Source organism: Erythranthe guttata, chromosome 12, assembly GCF_056151865.1.
Source record: "Erythranthe guttata isolate IM_541 chromosome 12, IM_541, whole genome shotgun sequence".
Lineage (NCBI taxonomy): Eukaryota > Viridiplantae > Streptophyta > Magnoliopsida > Lamiales > Phrymaceae > Erythranthe > Erythranthe guttata.
The window spans coordinates 19,759,759-19,778,101 of record NC_142544.1 but is presented as its reverse complement, the minus strand read 5'-3'; the positions used below and the strand labels follow the sequence as shown (position 1 = coordinate 19,778,101).

Below are 18,343 nucleotides of genomic sequence, written 5' to 3'. Positions count from 1 at the left end.
AATGCTCATTTCACACGTACCCCTATTCACCTACATTATTTAAATTTGTACGTACCTTAATTATTATTTTTTACCTAATTAATTTCATGTCACTATTTTCTTCTTCTCAATAACTTAATTTAATTATTACCCTGGAAATTAATTAGTAGCATGAAAGGCAGAGTACTCGTCCCACTAGCTATTAGCTCCACATTCCATATATCTTTTTACACTATATTTAATTATTTAAAGCATAGCATAGGATATATAAAATGTAATTAGGAGATCAGAGTTAATAAAATAAAGCTGATTTGCCTTTGCTACATTCGTCCTTCTTGTCACCACATGCCTTCCACTTTCCACTCCCTTATTATTAATATATCCTTTTTTATTTATTACTGCAAATACACACACACATATATACATACATACATACATATATATATATATATATATAAAAGAAAGGTTGGTACGTACATAAAATATTTTACCTCATCTACACGAAAAGAACATAATCCCAATCTCTGTTCGTTGTTATATTATTTCAGTACTCCTCATCTCCAACTCTCAAACCAATCCTCTCACTCTATATTATTACAAACACAAATACATATATACACATGTTTTAATTATATATTTATAAACAAATTAATTAAAACTCTGTATTTATTTCTCTATCTAGCTAGTGTCATTAATTATCAAGATAATAATAATGAGAGCAGGTGGTGGGTGCGCACTCCAGCAAGCTCTAACACCAGACGCCGCCGCCGTCATCAAACAGGCCGTCCTCCTCGCAAAGCGGCGCGGCCACGCCCAGGTGACCCCACTCCACGTGGCAAACACCATGCTCGCCGCCACAAACGGCCTCTTCAGAGTCGCCTGCCTCGACTCCCACTCCCACCCTCTCCAGTGCAAGGCCCTCGACCTCTGCTTCAACGTCGCCCTCAACCGCCTCCCCGCCACCTCCAACTCCCACCACCCCATGTTGTCTCCGGCGAGCACCACCCCCCAACACCAACTATACTCTCACCAGTACCCCTCCATCTCCAACGCCCTCGTCGCCGCCTTCAAACGCGCCCAAGCCCACCAGCGCCGCGGCTCCATCGAAAACCACCACCACCCGCCACCGCCGCCGCAGCAGCAGTCAATACTCGCCGTGAAAATCGAGCTCGAACAGCTGATAATCTCCATCCTCGACGACCCAAGTGTTAGCAGAGTGATGAGGGAAGCCGGGTTCTCCAGCACACAAGTCAAAACCAACGTCGAAAGAGCTGTTTCTTCTCTTGAATCATACTCCAAAACCCCTCCGCCGCCGCCACCAATCACCTCCACCACCACCAATTCACCAGACAACGACAACAACACCAACCAGGCGCCAGCAGCTACAAGAAACGAAGATATCAATACAGTAATAGAAACCCTACTGGCGAGAAGAAAATCAAGAAAGGGCAGTATCGTAATTGTAGGCGAATCAACATCCACCTTAGAAAACACAGTGAAAGGTGTGATGGATAGGGTTGACAGAGGAAGCGTACCTGAATCTTTAACAGAAGTGAAGTTCATCACAATACCACCTCTTTATTCTTTCTGCAACCTCCGCCGAGAAGAAGTCGAACAGAAGATCGGAGAGCTGACGTGTCTCGTCGACAGCCTTGTCGGAAAAGGGGTGGTTTTGTACATCGGAGATCTCAAATGGATAAGTGATTATAGGGTTAGTTTGTCCGATCAAGATCAAATGAATAACAACAGCTACTACTGCTCTGTGGAGCACGTGATTATGGAGCTTGGTAGATTAGTGTGGCGAAGAATTATTAATAATAATAATGGAGAAAATGAAAAGTTTTGGTTAATGGGAATTGCTAATTTTCAGACATACATGAGTTGCAGAAATGGTGGCCATAGCTCACTTGAAACTGTTTGGGGTTTGCATCCTCTTACACTACCTGCCAATACTTTGACCTTTAGTCTTCTTTCCCAAAGGTAATTCATTTTTATTTTTTTGGCTAATTAATTTATTAATTGTGGGTTTAAATTTAATTAATTTCCACTGATTTTTCGTATTATATCGATATTTATATGGATGTTTATATTTTTTTTTTCATTTAATTAATTAGTGATGAACAAATCGAAGCTCGAGATAGAAGAACAGAAAATCGATCGACGTCGTCGCAGTTTACAAACGGAGAGGTCACTTGCTGTGATGATTGTTCAGCGAAATTGGAAGCGGAAATTCGAAAAGTAGAAAACGACGCTTGCAAAATTAACGTTAATCCGACGTTGCCTTCTTGGCTTAAGGATGAAAGCGCAAGACTTAGTAACAATGATCAGGTAATTAATCAATTAATTAATTAATTATATTATATTATCATATCAATTTTAATTAAACTTTTAATAGGTAGCTTTAACTTAATTAAAGACCTAACTATATTCTCTTTCTGTCACGCTTTTGATGATTTTACAGAAGTACGAGGAAGCAGTTAGGGAAGAAATACACAAGAAATGGAACAAATTCTGTAGTTCAGCCCACAAACAAGAAACCCTAATAACTACTTATTTGACCCGACCCGCGTCTTCGTCGAATCCGAATTCGGCATCATCAAGTGACGTCATGATGGAGATGGAGTACTGCTACACGCAGAGGTTCAAAGAATTCAACGCTGAGAATCTGAATATAATATGCAACGCACTGGAGAAGAAGGTTCCATGGCAGAAGGAAATCATTCCCGAAATCGCCGGAACAATACTTCAGTGCAGGTCTGGGATGTTGAGAAGAAGAAGAAGACAAGACCAGCTAAAAGTCAACGCCGATGCCTGTATTAATAAAGAAGAAACGTGGTTGTGCTTTCTCGGCCCTGACGACGGCGGCACACGGGGGAAAGAGGAAATATCGAGAGAGCTGGCTAGGGTTGTGTTCGGATCTTATTCGAGCTTTGTGTCGGTGGGGCTGAGCAGCTTTGCTTCGTCGGAGAAATGTCGGAATAAAAGAGGGAGAGATGAAGAGAGCTGCATGAGCTATATGGATCGGTTTGCTCGGGCGGTGTCGGAGAACCCTCACCGGGTTTTCTTGGTGGAGGATTTGGATCAAGCCGATTACTGCTCGAAGATGCGGATCAAACGGGCCATCGAAACGGGTAGGTTAACTGGCGAATGCGGCGACGATGTTGGTTTCTTTGACGCCATTATTGTACTTAGTTGCGAGGGTTTCAGTTCTCGGCCGACGGAGAGGCAGTCGACGGCGAGTCGTGGAGTTTCGTTGGATTTGAATCTTTGGTCGTTTGATGGTGACAGTACTACAGTTGAAGATCAGTCGGTTGTTGATGACGTGGGTATTCTTGAAAATGTTGATAGGCGCGTGGTCTTCAAAATTCAAGATTTGTAATATTAGGGTTCTTGTTTTTTTTTTTTTTTTTTTGGTTTTTAGGAAACATAACGTAAATCTTTTTTTCAGTTATTATTAATATTACTTGATTCGTATCAGTTTCAGTTCCCTCTTTCTATTTTTCCAGTTCAAATTTATTCATATTAAATATATTTAAAAAGTAAAATAAATACAAGGTAGGCGGAATAAAAGAATAGGATTCCTTCATATCTCCTTCAATATTTAAATTATTTAAAAAAAAAAAAAACAAACTTTATATAAACTCTGATTAATGATTATGCAAGCATATATATATAGATAGCATCAAATGAGCGATCTTTTAGAAAATTAATAGCAGTAAAAAATATTGAATTATTATAGGATCAAATAAAAGTTGTGATCATGTACAGCAGCAGTACAGTGTAAAATATAGAAAGGCAAAGTATAGTAAATTTTTTCTTTTGGGGTTCGAAATTTGGAATTGTACACAGACTGTCTAAAGTGTAAATCACTGGGGAGCCTTTTAACGCGTTCCAAGCATCCAGAAACCATAAAGAAATGGAGAGAGAGAGAGAGAGAGAGAGAGAGAGAGAGAGAGAGAGAGAACGTATAGGAACACAAACAAATGAAAACGAAAAATAAAGAAGCAAAAGCAAATTAAAGGTGAAAATAACTTGCTTTTTCTTTTATTTTATACGAGGTCACCAAAGATAAAGGGCAAAAAAGTAAAGTCATTCGACCTAATTCTACGTCTCCAGTATATTTAAGATTGAGTGAGATTTTCATTTTAATTTTTTCAAAAAAAAAAAAAAAAGAAAAAAAAAAGACAGGGTTACTCGTACTCGAGTTTGTTCATATGGATTATGTCTAGTGTAGTAATTATGCCTAATGTGTTTACATATGTCGTTTAACTAATTTACAAACTATTGCATGAGCGTAGAGATTAATTACGCAATACATCGGTATAGTTAGCTGCATTAATTAATCAAAATATTTTAATTCAAATGAACATATACAAGACATTATAACAAGAGTAAATTAAAAAAATATATAGTACTATAAAAAAAATTAAAGGGATGCTTATTATAGATGCCTTTTGGAATCTTTATGATTCTCATCATGGCAATTATCTTGTCTGGAGAATCAAACAGCTCAATCCAATGAAATACACTAATTAAGAAGAGATTTAGTTAAATTAAGTAACTTTATTTAGAAAGCGTGGCATCTTGAACAGTAATTAAAATTGGTTTACATCTGAGCACTATGTAGCACACAAAGTTCAACTTATGAATGAATCAGTGTTTCAGACATTTTTCGTGTCCGAAACTCGATCCATAACGTAAGTGTCGCGCAAAGGAAGAGCACCTTTATTTTATTTTTGCTTTATAAGGCTAATTAAACGAGAATAAAAGCAAAATCTTCTCTAAGAAAAATAAAAAAAAGGAAGCACTACTTTTAATGCAATGCGATTTGTTTTACAAAAGAATCACTTTTTTTCTTCTTTGATTTTCTTAAATCCAACATTCTTATTATCACTATAAAGCAATACAAAGTTGAAGAATAAGTGTCCAAAATTAAATATTATGGATAATTTAAAAAACAAAAAAGGTAATGAAGTTAAATATATGTGGGGAGGGGGGTGGGGTTACAGATAGATAAAGATTCTATGTTTAAATCATGAAAACTAATGATGTTTAGTATCAAGATAATACCAAGTTTGATGAACTACAAATTGCGGTGCAATAAATAGGGATGGCAACGGGTCGGTTCTGGGCCGGGTTTGCCTAAACCCAAGACCCGACCCACGAAAAATATATAAACCCAAGACCCGCCCCAACCCGCTTTAGCTTAGACCCAGACCCGCCCCAACCCAAACCCTAACTAAACGGTTCCGACCCGCCAGACCCGCTAGACCCATTAACATACAAAAAGTTTAATATTTTTTAACTTTCATAATATTTTGCTTGTATATTTTTACGAAATAATTTCAATACTAAAATACAATATTTTAAAAAATCTCTACAAGTGACATAACATGAACAATAAAAGTACAATTAATTATATTTAACTTCGATAATAAGTAAAATTCAAAATGCAAGACAATTAGCGGTGGTCGACAAGTGATAAATATTACTCACGAGAAATGAGATTCGAAAAATAAAATAGTGCAAAATAGGTAAATGAGAATAGACAAGATGGAAATTGATAGTTTGATAAATGAAACTCGAAATTATATATATATATATATATATATATATATATATATATATATATATATATATATATATATATATATATATATATATATACGGGTCGGTTCCGGGTCGGTTCCAATAAGACCCATAACCCGACCCAGAACCATCCGGTTCTAGAAACTTAAACCCATTACCCGACCCAGAACCATTTAGCTGACCCAGACCCGCCCCAAACGGGTCGGTTCCGGGTCCAAGACCCGCCAAACCCGTACCCATTGCCATCCCTAGCAATAAATACATGTATTAGCTAGATAAATACCAAGTTAATTGAATATTTCAAGATCTATATAATTAAAAAGATTGTTGATAATACCAAAAATCTTTCAACATCTACAACAGGTAAAATCAGTTGCCAATCATTATCATATGCGACGAGTTCGATCTAAAAATTGTAAACAGTGGAATCAAATTCGTACAGTTACATATCGCATTATTCTTACTCTATAAACTAGGCCACATTACGAGCGCATTTAAATATATATAATATAATCTACGAGACAAACTAGCTAGGTACCTAATTCATTTATATATTTAAATAAATAAAAAAGGAATATTTGAATAGTTGAAGGCATATGGAATCTAATTTAAATTTAGCCCTAAAAAGAAGGAAGGAAGATACTCCATGATGAGTGATTAAAGATAATTTAGAGTGTGGAAAGTGGACAGCCCTTTTAACACAAAGTTGTTCTCTTTTTTGCACACCTCGTGCATTCATTTTTACTTGTAAAGCCCTACTTTATTATTAATCCATGCACCTTTTTCATACCACCTTTATATATTTATTATATTTATTTGCCTTCTTTATTTTAATACCCACAATTTTTTCATCTTTGTAAGTTTTGGTATATAATCTTGGAAAAAGCTGTCGTCCTCCTAATTGTTGTCTGAATTCATTTGATTTGCATGGTGGAAATTTAAAAGGTGACAAATGAGATATTATATTGGGTTTTATATTTTTTAATTACTTGAGACACGTGGCAACACTATATCAGTTTCTTCAAATAAAAGAAATTGAAGCAAAAACAAAGATTTGGTTCTATAATCTTATCCACACAGTTAACAAGAACCCGATATAAATAATTCGATGTAGTATTGAACTTCCCGAATATGATAGAGAAATAAAATCTCTTAAATATGATACAGCTGATTGGGCTGCTCTTATGGGCCAAGTAATTATTATTTTGTTATTTGGGTCATTCCATAAGCCCATAGCATAATCCATGTACAGAAAAATCACCTAATGGGCCTAACCCCTCAATTTAATTGATTGAGGCCCATTAGGCCATCAATTCAAGTTAGGGTTTCATAATTTATATAATGGGAATTCTACTAAATTTAATTATAAAAAGCTCTCTTTCTCAAATTCACTTTTACAAGGTACTTCAGTTTTGTTACTCAATTCTCTTGAGACATTATTCTCTTGACCGTCGGAGAGGTTTCGTCGGACCAACAGCCAGCCTAGTTTATGTGTGTTCGTTGTGCAGGTATTGGACTTCCAACTCTCAGTAAACTCCTTCGTTGGATGTGTGTCCGTTGTTGATCAACTTCCCGCTTGCATCGATTTGACCGACGATCCGCATCCCGCATTAACTATTGGCAAGTGATAGCGGATCAAGACTAAGCCCAAAATTGATGGGCCTTAACTAAAATCATGTCACCAAGAATGGGCTTTTCATGCCATTTTCGTTGGGGATGTGACATGGCCCATTGGCCATAGCTATGCATTTTATTTCATTTTTTTATTTTTTATTTGCTTTTCTATCTTCCCTCATAGATATAAACAAGGCCTGTTCATTAAAGATGTCATTTTCTCCCCAAATAAACCACCTACAGTTAAACCTCTATAAATTAATACAGTTGGGACCATCAAAATTTCATTAATTTAGCGAAATATTAACTTATTGATAAATTAATAATTATTAATTTATATATTAATTAATAACTTATTAATTTATGAAATTATTTTTATTATTATTTTCAGTATACACATTTTATTTTTATTTTTTACGTGTACATTATACGTTGTACCATTAGTTCAATACACTATAGAGCCTGTTTCACGAACCAAAACTCTTAAAGCAACAATGGTGATCCGGATCGGGGCCAGAGGTGCAAGGCCCAAATACTCCAGCCCACAGAAACAGTCCAGAGGCCACCTAACCGGCCCACAGAAGAGGGAAGAGCCCAAAAAAGAATGCGGAGCCCAGGAAGGAGGAGGGGGTTACGCTGATGCGAGGACTCGACAGGAAAGAGGTGCTCGTGGTCCCGACCTAGGAGGGAGAAGTCGGGATAGAATAGGTAAAAGGAGGGATAATAAATGCCCTGACAGGTTTACCCAGAGGCCCATTAAATGCTCTGACAAGAGCATTTAATGATCGAATGACTATGTGCGGCCGGGAAGTACACGGGGATAGGCTGGTGGGTACAATGATATCTATGGAATAGGGAGTCCATGATGGTCCGGGCCAACCGGCCAAAAAGGAGAAACCCCGCCGAAAGTAGGTCCTCTGAGTCAGGGTCCGAGGAAGTTGGGGAGTAATCCCACCGTGGCATTATAAAAGGGGTTAGAGGCCCAAAAGGAAAGCAGGTTCTTTACACATAAGTATTCAATAAGTCATATAAAAAAACATATAATAGACATCCCACAAAAACACTGCTACATATACTGACTTGATCGTCGGAGTGCTAACTCCGGCATCAGTCCGGTTCCCTTTCCTTGCAGGTTCCTCGCCGGAGCAGGAAGGTCCTTCAGCTACGTCGTTTTTGGAGGGGATCAAATGGTATTGAACAATTTTCTGTTGAGTTATGAGAAAACTATACAGAAAATTCTAACCATATTAAAAAAAATGAGGGATGAGATTGATGGCAATGTGAACTTCATCAAGAAACAAGCAACAATTAAAATATATTTTTTGAGCCTTCGTAGATCTATAAAATATGTATTGTACCATGTAATTTAAGAATTATTTTTATGCATTATTAATTTATATATTATATGGGGCTTCTTAAAATTTCCGGATGTGTATTATCTTATAAATTTAGCGAATTATTAATTTAGCACGTTGTCCCCGAGTCGGGACCGGGAAAATTTATTATTTAAGCGAGGTTATTAATTTATCGGGTATTAATTTATCGAGGTTCTACTGTACATTGAAAATAATAAGTACCAAAATTCACATGTAGCTTGCATGTAAACAACCGAAAGTCCCACAACTAAACTACTCGAATTATTTCATAGCCAACACCCAAAATTTCGGTTTGACCAAGTCTACAACAATTTTTTTTTCCTGTCCACATCAAATTAATAATTTGTTTTTTTTTAAGTAAAGTAATTTTTTCAATTTCTTTCTTATCCAACATAAAATTATTTAATGGTTTGGTGGAAATATTATCACATCAGTTAGACATAAGAAATTCAAAAGATAATTTATAAGAGCCCAAATTGACAATGTCAAATAACCCAAATAAGTTATTCACAGCGCGCATTAAATTCAAATTGTTTAGAAATTGCCACGTCACTCCCTCCACCTCACTACGAAAAAAGAAAGCTATATTTCCAAGAACTTATCCGTTAGTCACTACTCATTACTCACCCCCAACCGGCTAAATCCAGTCACCCCCTCTCTAAAATAACCCATCCCCCCTTCATCACCATCCCGCTTCCTCCGGTTCCCTGTCTCCCTCACTAACTTTCTCGCCGATCCTCTGTTATTAATCAAGTAAATTTGCCTTATGTTGATTCTCCGTTAAGATTTTTTTTTAGGCTGCACTTCTCAAATTCGAGATAGTTTATAATTCAGTCAAATCATTTCATTTTTATTTTTCTGTTAATATGAATATGTAAATTTTTAGATAGTAGGATAATTAAAGGCAGATATTTTTTTACCGGAGCAAGCAAAATGAGCGGCGGCGGCGGACCAAGCAAGCTAGGCATCGCACTCGCCATAATTTTTGCAATTTCACTGCTAGCACTCTTCGCTGAGCTCTTCTATGTCTTATGGCGCCGCCGTGTCTTCCGCCGTCAAACCAATTCGGTCGGCGTCGACGGAGATGAAGCCTCGCACCACTCTTCGTCGGAATCCACTTCCTCCTCCTCCAAGGAGCTACTCTATTTCTTCTGTGTGAGACCTCAATTTTGCCTCCAGCGCAACACCGTGACCGCCGCTGATACTGGAGATGATGATCTCATCAATTCGAATCAGCAATCGGATATGGAAGTCATCGATATCGACTTGATGAAGATTCAGGGGATGTTTGGTCCTCCGAGATTTTTGTTCACCATCAAGGAAGAGGAGAGAGAAGACCTAGATTCGCCTGCCTCGAAATCAACGTATCCGGTAATTGCCGAAAAAGAAGCAAATAAACATGTAATTAACGATGGCAATAGAAGCAGGGTGTGCTTGGAGGAGTGTTTTAACGCCGTGGAAGAGCCGCCGCCGCCGCCGCCCGTGGAAGAGTCGGTAGTGGTTGAGATTGATGATACGACGCCGTTTTCGACGCCTTGCGCTTCACCTCTGTATTTCACTCCCTCAGCTTCTCCAGCTCGCGATCCGTCCGGTGGCCGGTCACCGGAACAAGGCTTCATTCTTCAACATAAAACTTCACCTTCAGAAGTGTAACGGTCGGTATGCAACCACCGTACCATTTACCGTTTACTCTCTCTCCCCTTTTAGTGTAATATTAATTTTTTTTAATTATATTAATTAATTAATTAGCATGATTGGAAATTTTAGCTTCTTCATCAACTAGTTTTTGTTTTACGTTTGGTTCTGCTCGAGTTTTCTCAACTAATCTCAACTGTTTTGTTAAACAATGGCACGATGACAAAGTCACAACATTATAAATTGGGTCAATGACATATTTTAATTTATTAAATTTTTAAACTCTTGTAAATGTTTTCACACAAATGACATATATATAAGGTCTATGAAATGAAAGTACTGATAAAACATCATTTCATAATGTGTTGTTTGATTCTGAAAATCAATTTTAATATATAAATAATTCAAAGAAATTAGTAATATTAATTTAAAAGTATAAAATATAATAACCCAGAAAGAATAAATTAAATATGGATTTTTCCGAATCAGGTCACGGCCCATAAAACTACAGTCTCTTCTGTGATTTTTTTAATTGGGCTACGGTCCATTAAACCAAAGAGAGTGAAAATATGGATCAGAAGATGTAGATTGGGCCGACTTAGAACAATTAATTTTTTCCCCCTTCTATATAAATTATTTCACAAATTAAGAGGGTGTTTGGCTAAGCTTATAAGATGTTAAAAGGAGCTTATAAGATGTTTTAGAGCTTATAAGTTCTTCCAAAGTGTTTGGTAATTTTTTAGAAAAATATCTTTATTTTTTTAAAAATAAGCTGTTGGAGAGCAAATAAGATCTTTTTAAAAAAGTACCTCTACCCCACCTTTTTATTTAAGATCTTAATATGAGTAAAAATAGGAAATAAGTTCATTATCCAAACACTCTAAAAATAAATCTTAAAAATAAGACATAACAGCTTATCAGCTCTTAAAACATCTTATCAGACGTAGGAGCTTATCAGCTGTTTAAAATAAACTTAGCCAAACACCCTCTAAATCAAAATAATTCGCAAATTTGGACGGTTCTTTCACAATATTTATTAATTTTGTCAACAAAAAAGAAAAAAAGGTAGGCCCAGTTATTAGCTGGTTATAACTTGGGACGGTGGATACTCAAAATTGCTAGGCCCCTACCCTACGCTACACACAAATACATGGACACCCACATACATAATAATTGATATAAAATGCTTCTTTCAGCTAAATATATTCCCCCCAATTATTTATCAAATTAATTGACAAACAATTAATCAATATACATTTTAGTCAATTTCTATATATTCTTTTGCTATATTTCATAAATTTATTTATTTTATACGTGACGACAATCTAAGCATACTTTGGTTCGTAGGGGAGTATAAACTAGTTGTTACTTTTTCTGTGTTGTAGAGTATTTTGTACTCGTTTTATTTCCTACGGAAAGAGGATTTAATTTCCTTTTTGACTTTATATATGTATTATCACATTTTGATTTAACACAATTTCAATTTCAAAACAAATTATTCTATTATGAACAAATAATACTGCCTCCATAGCCCACACAACAATCAATATATAGGATCACTACAAAATAATTACTTAAAAGTTGTACCCATGCATCCATGACTTAAGGACTACTTCAACATATTCAAAATTAAATGATAGACAAAATAATAACTTCAATAAACAGACATTATATTTAAAGTTTCCAAAAAAGAAACAATTATTATTATTATTATTGCATCATAAAAGTAGTGTTACACAAAGATAGTAGTTCAAATCTTATTTTCCAGCAAAATGTACAATTCTTCACCTCATACAATATGCTCCGATCAACCATAAAATATTATAACCAATTTAAAAACCTGGAAAAACAAACAAAAACAAAAACCCAAAGTAAAACATTATCATTTTAATCATCCTATTTAATTAATTATGCGGTTCGTACGTTGATTGGTTAATCCGTTCACCAATCAAACGCTGACGCTGCAGCTCTGAGAAAGCTTATACTTAACCGCGTTTCCGACGACAATACCTGTGTTCTTGCTATTCCCAAGCGGGATATAAGCCGGGCACGTGATATGCAGATGGTACCTGCCGGAGATAAACGAGCCGCACTTCCACTTAACGCGGCCGTTAATTTTGATGAGCATGTTGATGGCGCCGTCAGACTGATCCTCACCGAGTGCCTGGCCGTTGTACGGCGCGACGGGGACGTTATCACCGTAGATGAACGGAGACCAGACGTTATCCTCCTTGGTGCCCTGGTAGACAGGGGGGATGGCGGTGTAGTAGGTGATCTGCTGGCTGTGATAGATGGCGTAGACGTTCATCCTGTCGTAGTAGATGCCGATCTTCGAGTTAGGGTTGTGGGAATTGACGGTGACTTGGATGGTGGTGGAGATTACGTTCGGGGCGGAGACGTTGAGGTTGAAGATGGTGGCGTCCTGGAGTGTGAACCTGGGTTTTCTTGGCTGGAGGATTGACCAGACTAGCAGGATTATTATTAGGACGATGAAGTTGAAGATTAGGAGCCCGCCGCAGCACCGCCGTAGGAGCTTTCTCCGGTGGTCCTTGTTGCTGTGGTTGCAGTCTTTCTCCGACATGCTGACGGCGGCGGCGGCGGGTGGGGTGGAGGAGGTTTTTTTTTCGGTTTGTTGAGAGAGAAGTGGGAATGCGGAGAGTTGTGGGGGTTGGCTGTGTAGTAATATAGGCTTGAGAATTTAGACGGGGGGTGGTGGTGGTGGGGTCAAGTATTTGATGTTTGTTCGATTTTAGTATATTCCTTTCACGCTTTTTCTTTAATACTCACGCACAGGAACGTTTGTTAGAATTTAGTATACAACAGAATCTCGATAAATTAATAATTTCGCTCAAATAATACCTATGATTCGGTAAAAATCTATTCAATTATTAGTTCAATAATTTAATATTTCACTAAATTAATAGGGTTTTTAATAGTCTCATTGTATTAATTTATAGAGGTTTAACTATATTATAGCATGTAATCCGGCACCACTCCAGCATGTGGCTGGCGATTGGGGGAAAGTAAAACGCAAACTTTACATCTGGGATATGATAAAAAAGTAAATATAGAGCTTGATGTAATATATGTAAATTATCGGGTAAATTACACCCACACTCGTGAGGTATGCTAAAATAACTTTAGGGTCCATTTGGATAGAGGGATTTGGGGGTGGGATTTCAAATCCATAATAACAAATTCCTTGGACTTGTTTGGATTGAGGGATTTGGAGATGAATTTCAAATCCCCGCCCCTCCTTTTTAGTTGTTTTTGGAGCAATAGTGGTGGATTTCAAATGACTCCAAAATTGAAGTCATTTCAAATCCATTCCTCAAATCAAATCCCTCCATCCAAATGGACCCTTAAGGTCCCTGTGGTATTGATAATAACACGCACCCCCCTGACCCTAAAACATAGTTATAAACTCTAATGAGGTAATGCATTGGATACGTTATTGCGATACAGTTTTAACGGACTATTAGTTTCCGGAAGTGGTGAAGACAACAAAGAGCTATGCGTGATTCAAGAAATGTTAGAGGAGCCATGTCACCTCATAATTCTATGTTGTCTCCACGACTAGCTAAAAGTAATAGTCCGTTAGAACTCTATCGGAATAACGTATCCAATGAATTATTCCATTAGAGTTTCTAACTATGTTTCAGGGGGGTGAGTGTAATTATTGATATCACAGGGACCTTAAAGTTATTTAAGCATACCTCAGGGTGTGGGTGTAGTTTACCCTAAATTATCTTACCCAATTATTTCTTACACAGCTGCCGTATTCTTTCCAAATTACATGTATAATTCTCTATTAAATGGCAAATAAGATTTTACTTTTCTCTCCACATAAATGTTAAGTATCAATTAAAGATGAAGGGTAAAATTGGTAAATTAAAATTTGTCTTCAAATTTTGAAGTGGCACTGAAAGTAGTTAGCATGTACTATTTTCGTAATCCTGTTACCCTAGTTTGTATTTCACTGAGTATCGCACAATATAGATCATAAAACCAAGTTCGTATGTATGTACATTTAAAATGTATTGATAATATTAGAAAAATATGAGATTGAGTTATATAAAATACATTTAATAATGTAGAGAGTGTCCACAAGATTTCATTTTAAAGTGCTTGGAATCCAATAATTTATGTAAAAGAAGAAAATAATAATAATAAATAAATAAAAAGAGAGAGGGAATGAAGATAAGGAATATTAAATTGGGGCAGCAAAAAAATATGGAGCAGCTAAAGTATATCCTAAAGAGTAAAGACAGGGGCGGCAACAGATCCCTAAACTTTTTGATCTGACAAAATTAAATCTAATTTTTAATAATGTTTCATCAATATAAGTTATATAATATACTTTTTGACCTAAACTTTTTATTTTATAATATAATATATTAAAAAACAAGTAATATACACCTGCTGACCAGCAAATTGTCCCTACACTATCATCCTTGGGGTTCGAGAAAACTTCAACTCCCCACTCAGTGTGTGTGTTTGTGTGTTAACTGTGATGTGTGATGCACCAATTTGTGACACCAGCAATAAAATAAATAACATTTAAATTAAAAAAAATAATGGACTCAAAATTAATTTCAGCAAATGAAATCAAAAAAAATAAAAAAATATGAGAGCAAATGAAAATGGAATTTGAAAAAGGAGGAAATGCCAAAATAGGGAAAGCGAATAAAGCATGTGATGATAAAAACTGTTAAATATGGAGAATTGGTGCGAAGAAAAAAGAGAGAAAAAGTAGTGGAGAAAGGAGGAAAAAAGGGATGAGTACAAAGTCTGATGTGAGAGAAGCATCACTCCTTTTTTTATTTCTCTTGCTTATATCCTTTTTCAATTCATATTATTATTGCATGTAATTAGATTACGTAGACATGTCATTAAAAATATATGTATATATATATAAAATCTAAAAAAATAACTACTGGAAATCTATCATCTGGAACCATATAGAACAGTGAACAGCAGCAAGATCTTTAAGTGTATGTGTGTGTATATGTGGGAATGAGAAACTGGGGGAGTTAGAGAGAGAACTTACACCAACATGTGTGTATATATAATGCGTGTAAGAGACCTGCCCCGAAAATACGATTTCAAAATCCGAAGATTCACATTGTAATTAGCATTTTCCGAAAAGTTCCATTTTTTTTTCCCTCTTTTCGGAAAATCTTGAAAACTTGTTTAAATCGAAATTGAAATCTCACACACACACACACACACAATTTTGGGAAAATCGAAATTTGGAACGAAAAGTACTATGCCGGAATCGGAAATTTTTGTATCAGAATCGAAAAAAATCAGAAACTTTGTTCCAATTTATAAATGAGATGGAGAAACTCACATAGATCCTCAAGTCTAAAATCTGTAGGCTTAATCAAAATCAAGGGCTTGGGCTACATTTTAACTCAGGTAAACATATGCGCGTCTGGAATAAAATACCTCTGAAACGAAATGCCTGAAGAACAAACGATGAACTACCACGCGAAATATTTAGAAGGCATATCCAGAAACTGCAAATAATCATATACTGATTTCATTGTTTTTTTTTTGTCAAAACCATTATTTTGGGGGGATATAACAAGATTATTACAGGACGAAAAATATGTCACAGATGATTATCACAAGACCAAACTCACCAGAACATTTTCGTTCAGCCAACATCGGTGTGTGACGTACACCAAATCCCTGATCCCAGAGAAATACAACATATATATTAGCAAAATTGACAGTTGAAATTAATTACATAATTAGCATCTTTCTTGAACACATTAACAACTACTATTCATATATAACCTCAGGTAATTGAAGAAACTAGTCATCACTCATCATCAATAATATATAATCTTTGATTTAGAATAAACAAACATGGATTTGATTCCCTTTCTCGTTTAAACAGGGAGGAAATTTGAATTCCATCTCCAAGTTCTACCAAAATTTCAAGTACTTCAAAAAGTAAATAAAGACGATACGTACCGAGAAAGTAAATCCACCATTGCATGTGATCGAGCGTACATTCACCGCTTCGTCGGAAAATATTGCCAACCCAAACTCAAGAACCGTGCTTAATAAATAATTAGAATAGGGTCACTAGGAAAAAATCAAAGAATAAACTATAACTCTTTCCAATGATGGATCATCCACTCGAATCAACTTCTCTACAACTAATTCCGGAAAATAAGGTTTTCGGTAATTTGCAGGCTTACCCTGAAAATTTTGAAGTCCAACATAATTAGGTTCCAAGAAATTGATCAAAGAACTGCGATCCTTCTAAATATAGATGAACATCGCGCAAATAAACGCCTTCATTGCTTCCATGCACGGAGACTCGCAATTTTTCATTTGCAAATAACAAAACTATTAGTACCTTAAGGCAAAAATCTTTCTATAAGTATAAGAAACATGCTACTCTAAACTATCCTTTATGTGATTCTCTTGAAGCTAGTTTAGGAAGTTAAACCAGCTTACAGAACAGATATTATATGTCGAAACCTAATCACAGAAAATCTTCATAGAAACGAACTTTATAGTATGCGAGTATAGTTATTCAGACACCACTTTGAGGGGAACTACGTGGCATAAATAGATAATAGACGATCATATCAGAATTTACCACGTAAGAGAATTTATTAGTTAACCGAGAAAGCAACACGCCTTTCATATTATAAACTGTAAAACCGAGGCACCGATTTCAGGTCAACGATATCTAGCTAGCTTCACGACAAGGGCAATCTAGTCAGTATCAATCCAACATAATAAAAACAACTTCGCCGCCAAAAGAGCTGCGAATTTCCGGTGGGGGACAAAATCTCCGAGAAAGATAATACACGTGTCAAATGTAGAACACCAATACCAGAAAACAAATGTGAAAGTTAGATATGCATCATCATATCTTCATTACAAACATTGAAAATCAAAGTTCGTCAATAAGGCATAAATTCTCATTCAGTAAGGAAAGTGGAGGTATATTTTCGCGCCCAAAGGGCTTGAAATTTCTCGATTTGCTATCAATAAAATGTGTGTTCAATGATGAAACAACACTTACGAGAGCTCAATCTTTACGTATTCTTTCCCTCATCGTGCCCTAAGTTTGCATTTTCAACAACACATTGCCGATATTCACAATTAGAATCAGAGCATTAATTTGTAGATAAATACTACTATAAGACAGGCAATCATAAATTGTACTAAAAGCATACTTCCATTGATCATACTTCATGTTCTAGACAACATGTAACATACAAATTTTTACCAGGGCACATAATTTTATTTCGTATAAATGTAAACCTCGCATTCTTGGTAAGGATTCAAGAAAATGCCCGGCCTGTTAATCGAAGTAAACCCGAAACTTACGCCACTGCAATAAGCCCTCATGAACTGAGATTTTGTTTTCCACTTCCCATTCTTATACCTCACTACAGCAAGAATCCTAATTCCGAGGTTCAAACTCCCTCGATCCAGATCTTCCTTCAATCCATTCGCCACGTAATTCCCCAGATCAAGGTTGGTGAAACCGAGATTGGTTTCGATGGTGGTTCGGGTTTTTTTGGGCTGAACGAATGGGGGCTGGTAATTTTGTGAGAGGAGTACTTGTTGGGAAGGGTAAATGAGGAAGATCTGAAATTGATCGTATATGGTGGTGAGGTGGCGGTTGGTGTTGGTGAGTTGGAGGGTGATGTTGAACTCGGCCGTGGCTTTGGTGGTGTTGGTGAAGGTGACAGCCGACATGGTGGCGGAGGTCACGTGGAGTTGGGGGAAAGTTGGGTGGAAAATCAGCCATAGGAGGATTGAGAGGCTGGCGGTGAAAATGAAAATCAGGACCGACCAGGTTAAGGTGCGGCAGAGGAATGTCAGCTCTAGGCGTTGGAAACGCTGCCGCGGTGGATCCCGGTACAGTTGCTGAACGTAGATTGCATGCCCAGCTGCCGGCGGCGGCGGCGGTGGTGGTGGTGGAGCATCTCGGGGTGGTGCCACGTCATCAGGCGGAATAGCATCGGCCACCCTGTTGTTTCTATGAAAACCAGCGGGTGCGGCGGCGGCGGCGGCGAAGGCGGCGGAGGAAGCCATTGGTAATTAGGAGTTGGAGGGTTTGGGTGGGTGAGGAATTTGGTGAAGAGGCGGAGGCGTTATAAAGGGGGAGG

At 36.9% G+C, this 18,343-nt stretch overlaps 4 protein-coding genes across 4 annotated transcripts; 2 read left to right on the top strand and 2 right to left on the bottom strand.

Annotated features, from left to right (window-relative positions):
- The first annotated feature begins 468 nt into the window (after positions 1 to 468).
- LOC105956522 (Double Clp-N motif-containing P-loop nucleoside triphosphate hydrolases superfamily protein) lies at positions 469 to 3,462 on the top strand. The gene is made up of 3 exons (XM_088826847.1): positions 469 to 1,959; positions 2,094 to 2,307; positions 2,441 to 3,462. Exons 1-3 carry the CDS (start codon positions 692 to 694, stop codon positions 3,356 to 3,358), a joined length of 2,400 nt encoding a protein of 799 aa, XP_088682973.1. The 5' UTR covers positions 469 to 691; the 3' UTR covers positions 3,359 to 3,462.
- A 5,620-nt stretch (positions 3,463 to 9,082) lies between these two features.
- LOC105956569 (uncharacterized) lies at positions 9,083 to 10,363 on the top strand. The gene has a single exon (XM_012980420.2). The coding sequence runs from the start codon at positions 9,492 to 9,494 to the stop codon at positions 10,209 to 10,211; it is 720 nt and encodes a 239-aa protein (XP_012835874.2). The 5' UTR covers positions 9,083 to 9,491; the 3' UTR covers positions 10,212 to 10,363.
- Positions 10,364 to 11,861: 1,498 nt separating this feature from the next.
- On the bottom strand, positions 11,862 to 12,864 carry LOC105956813 (NDR1/HIN1-like protein 1). The gene is made up of 2 exons (XM_088826369.1): positions 12,117 to 12,864; positions 11,862 to 12,033 (listed from the first exon to the last, which is right to left on the bottom strand). The coding sequence occupies exon 1, from the start codon at positions 12,772 to 12,774 to the stop codon at positions 12,142 to 12,144; it is 633 nt and encodes a 210-aa protein (XP_088682495.1). The 5' UTR covers positions 12,775 to 12,864; the 3' UTR covers positions 11,862 to 12,033; positions 12,117 to 12,141.
- Positions 12,865 to 17,468: 4,604 nt separating this feature from the next.
- On the bottom strand, positions 17,469 to 18,269 carry LOC105956521 (NDR1/HIN1-like protein 1). Its single transcript, XM_012980371.2, has one exon. It carries the CDS (start codon positions 18,267 to 18,269, stop codon positions 17,469 to 17,471), a length of 801 nt encoding a protein of 266 aa, XP_012835825.2.
- Positions 18,270 to 18,343: the final 74 nt, after the last annotated feature.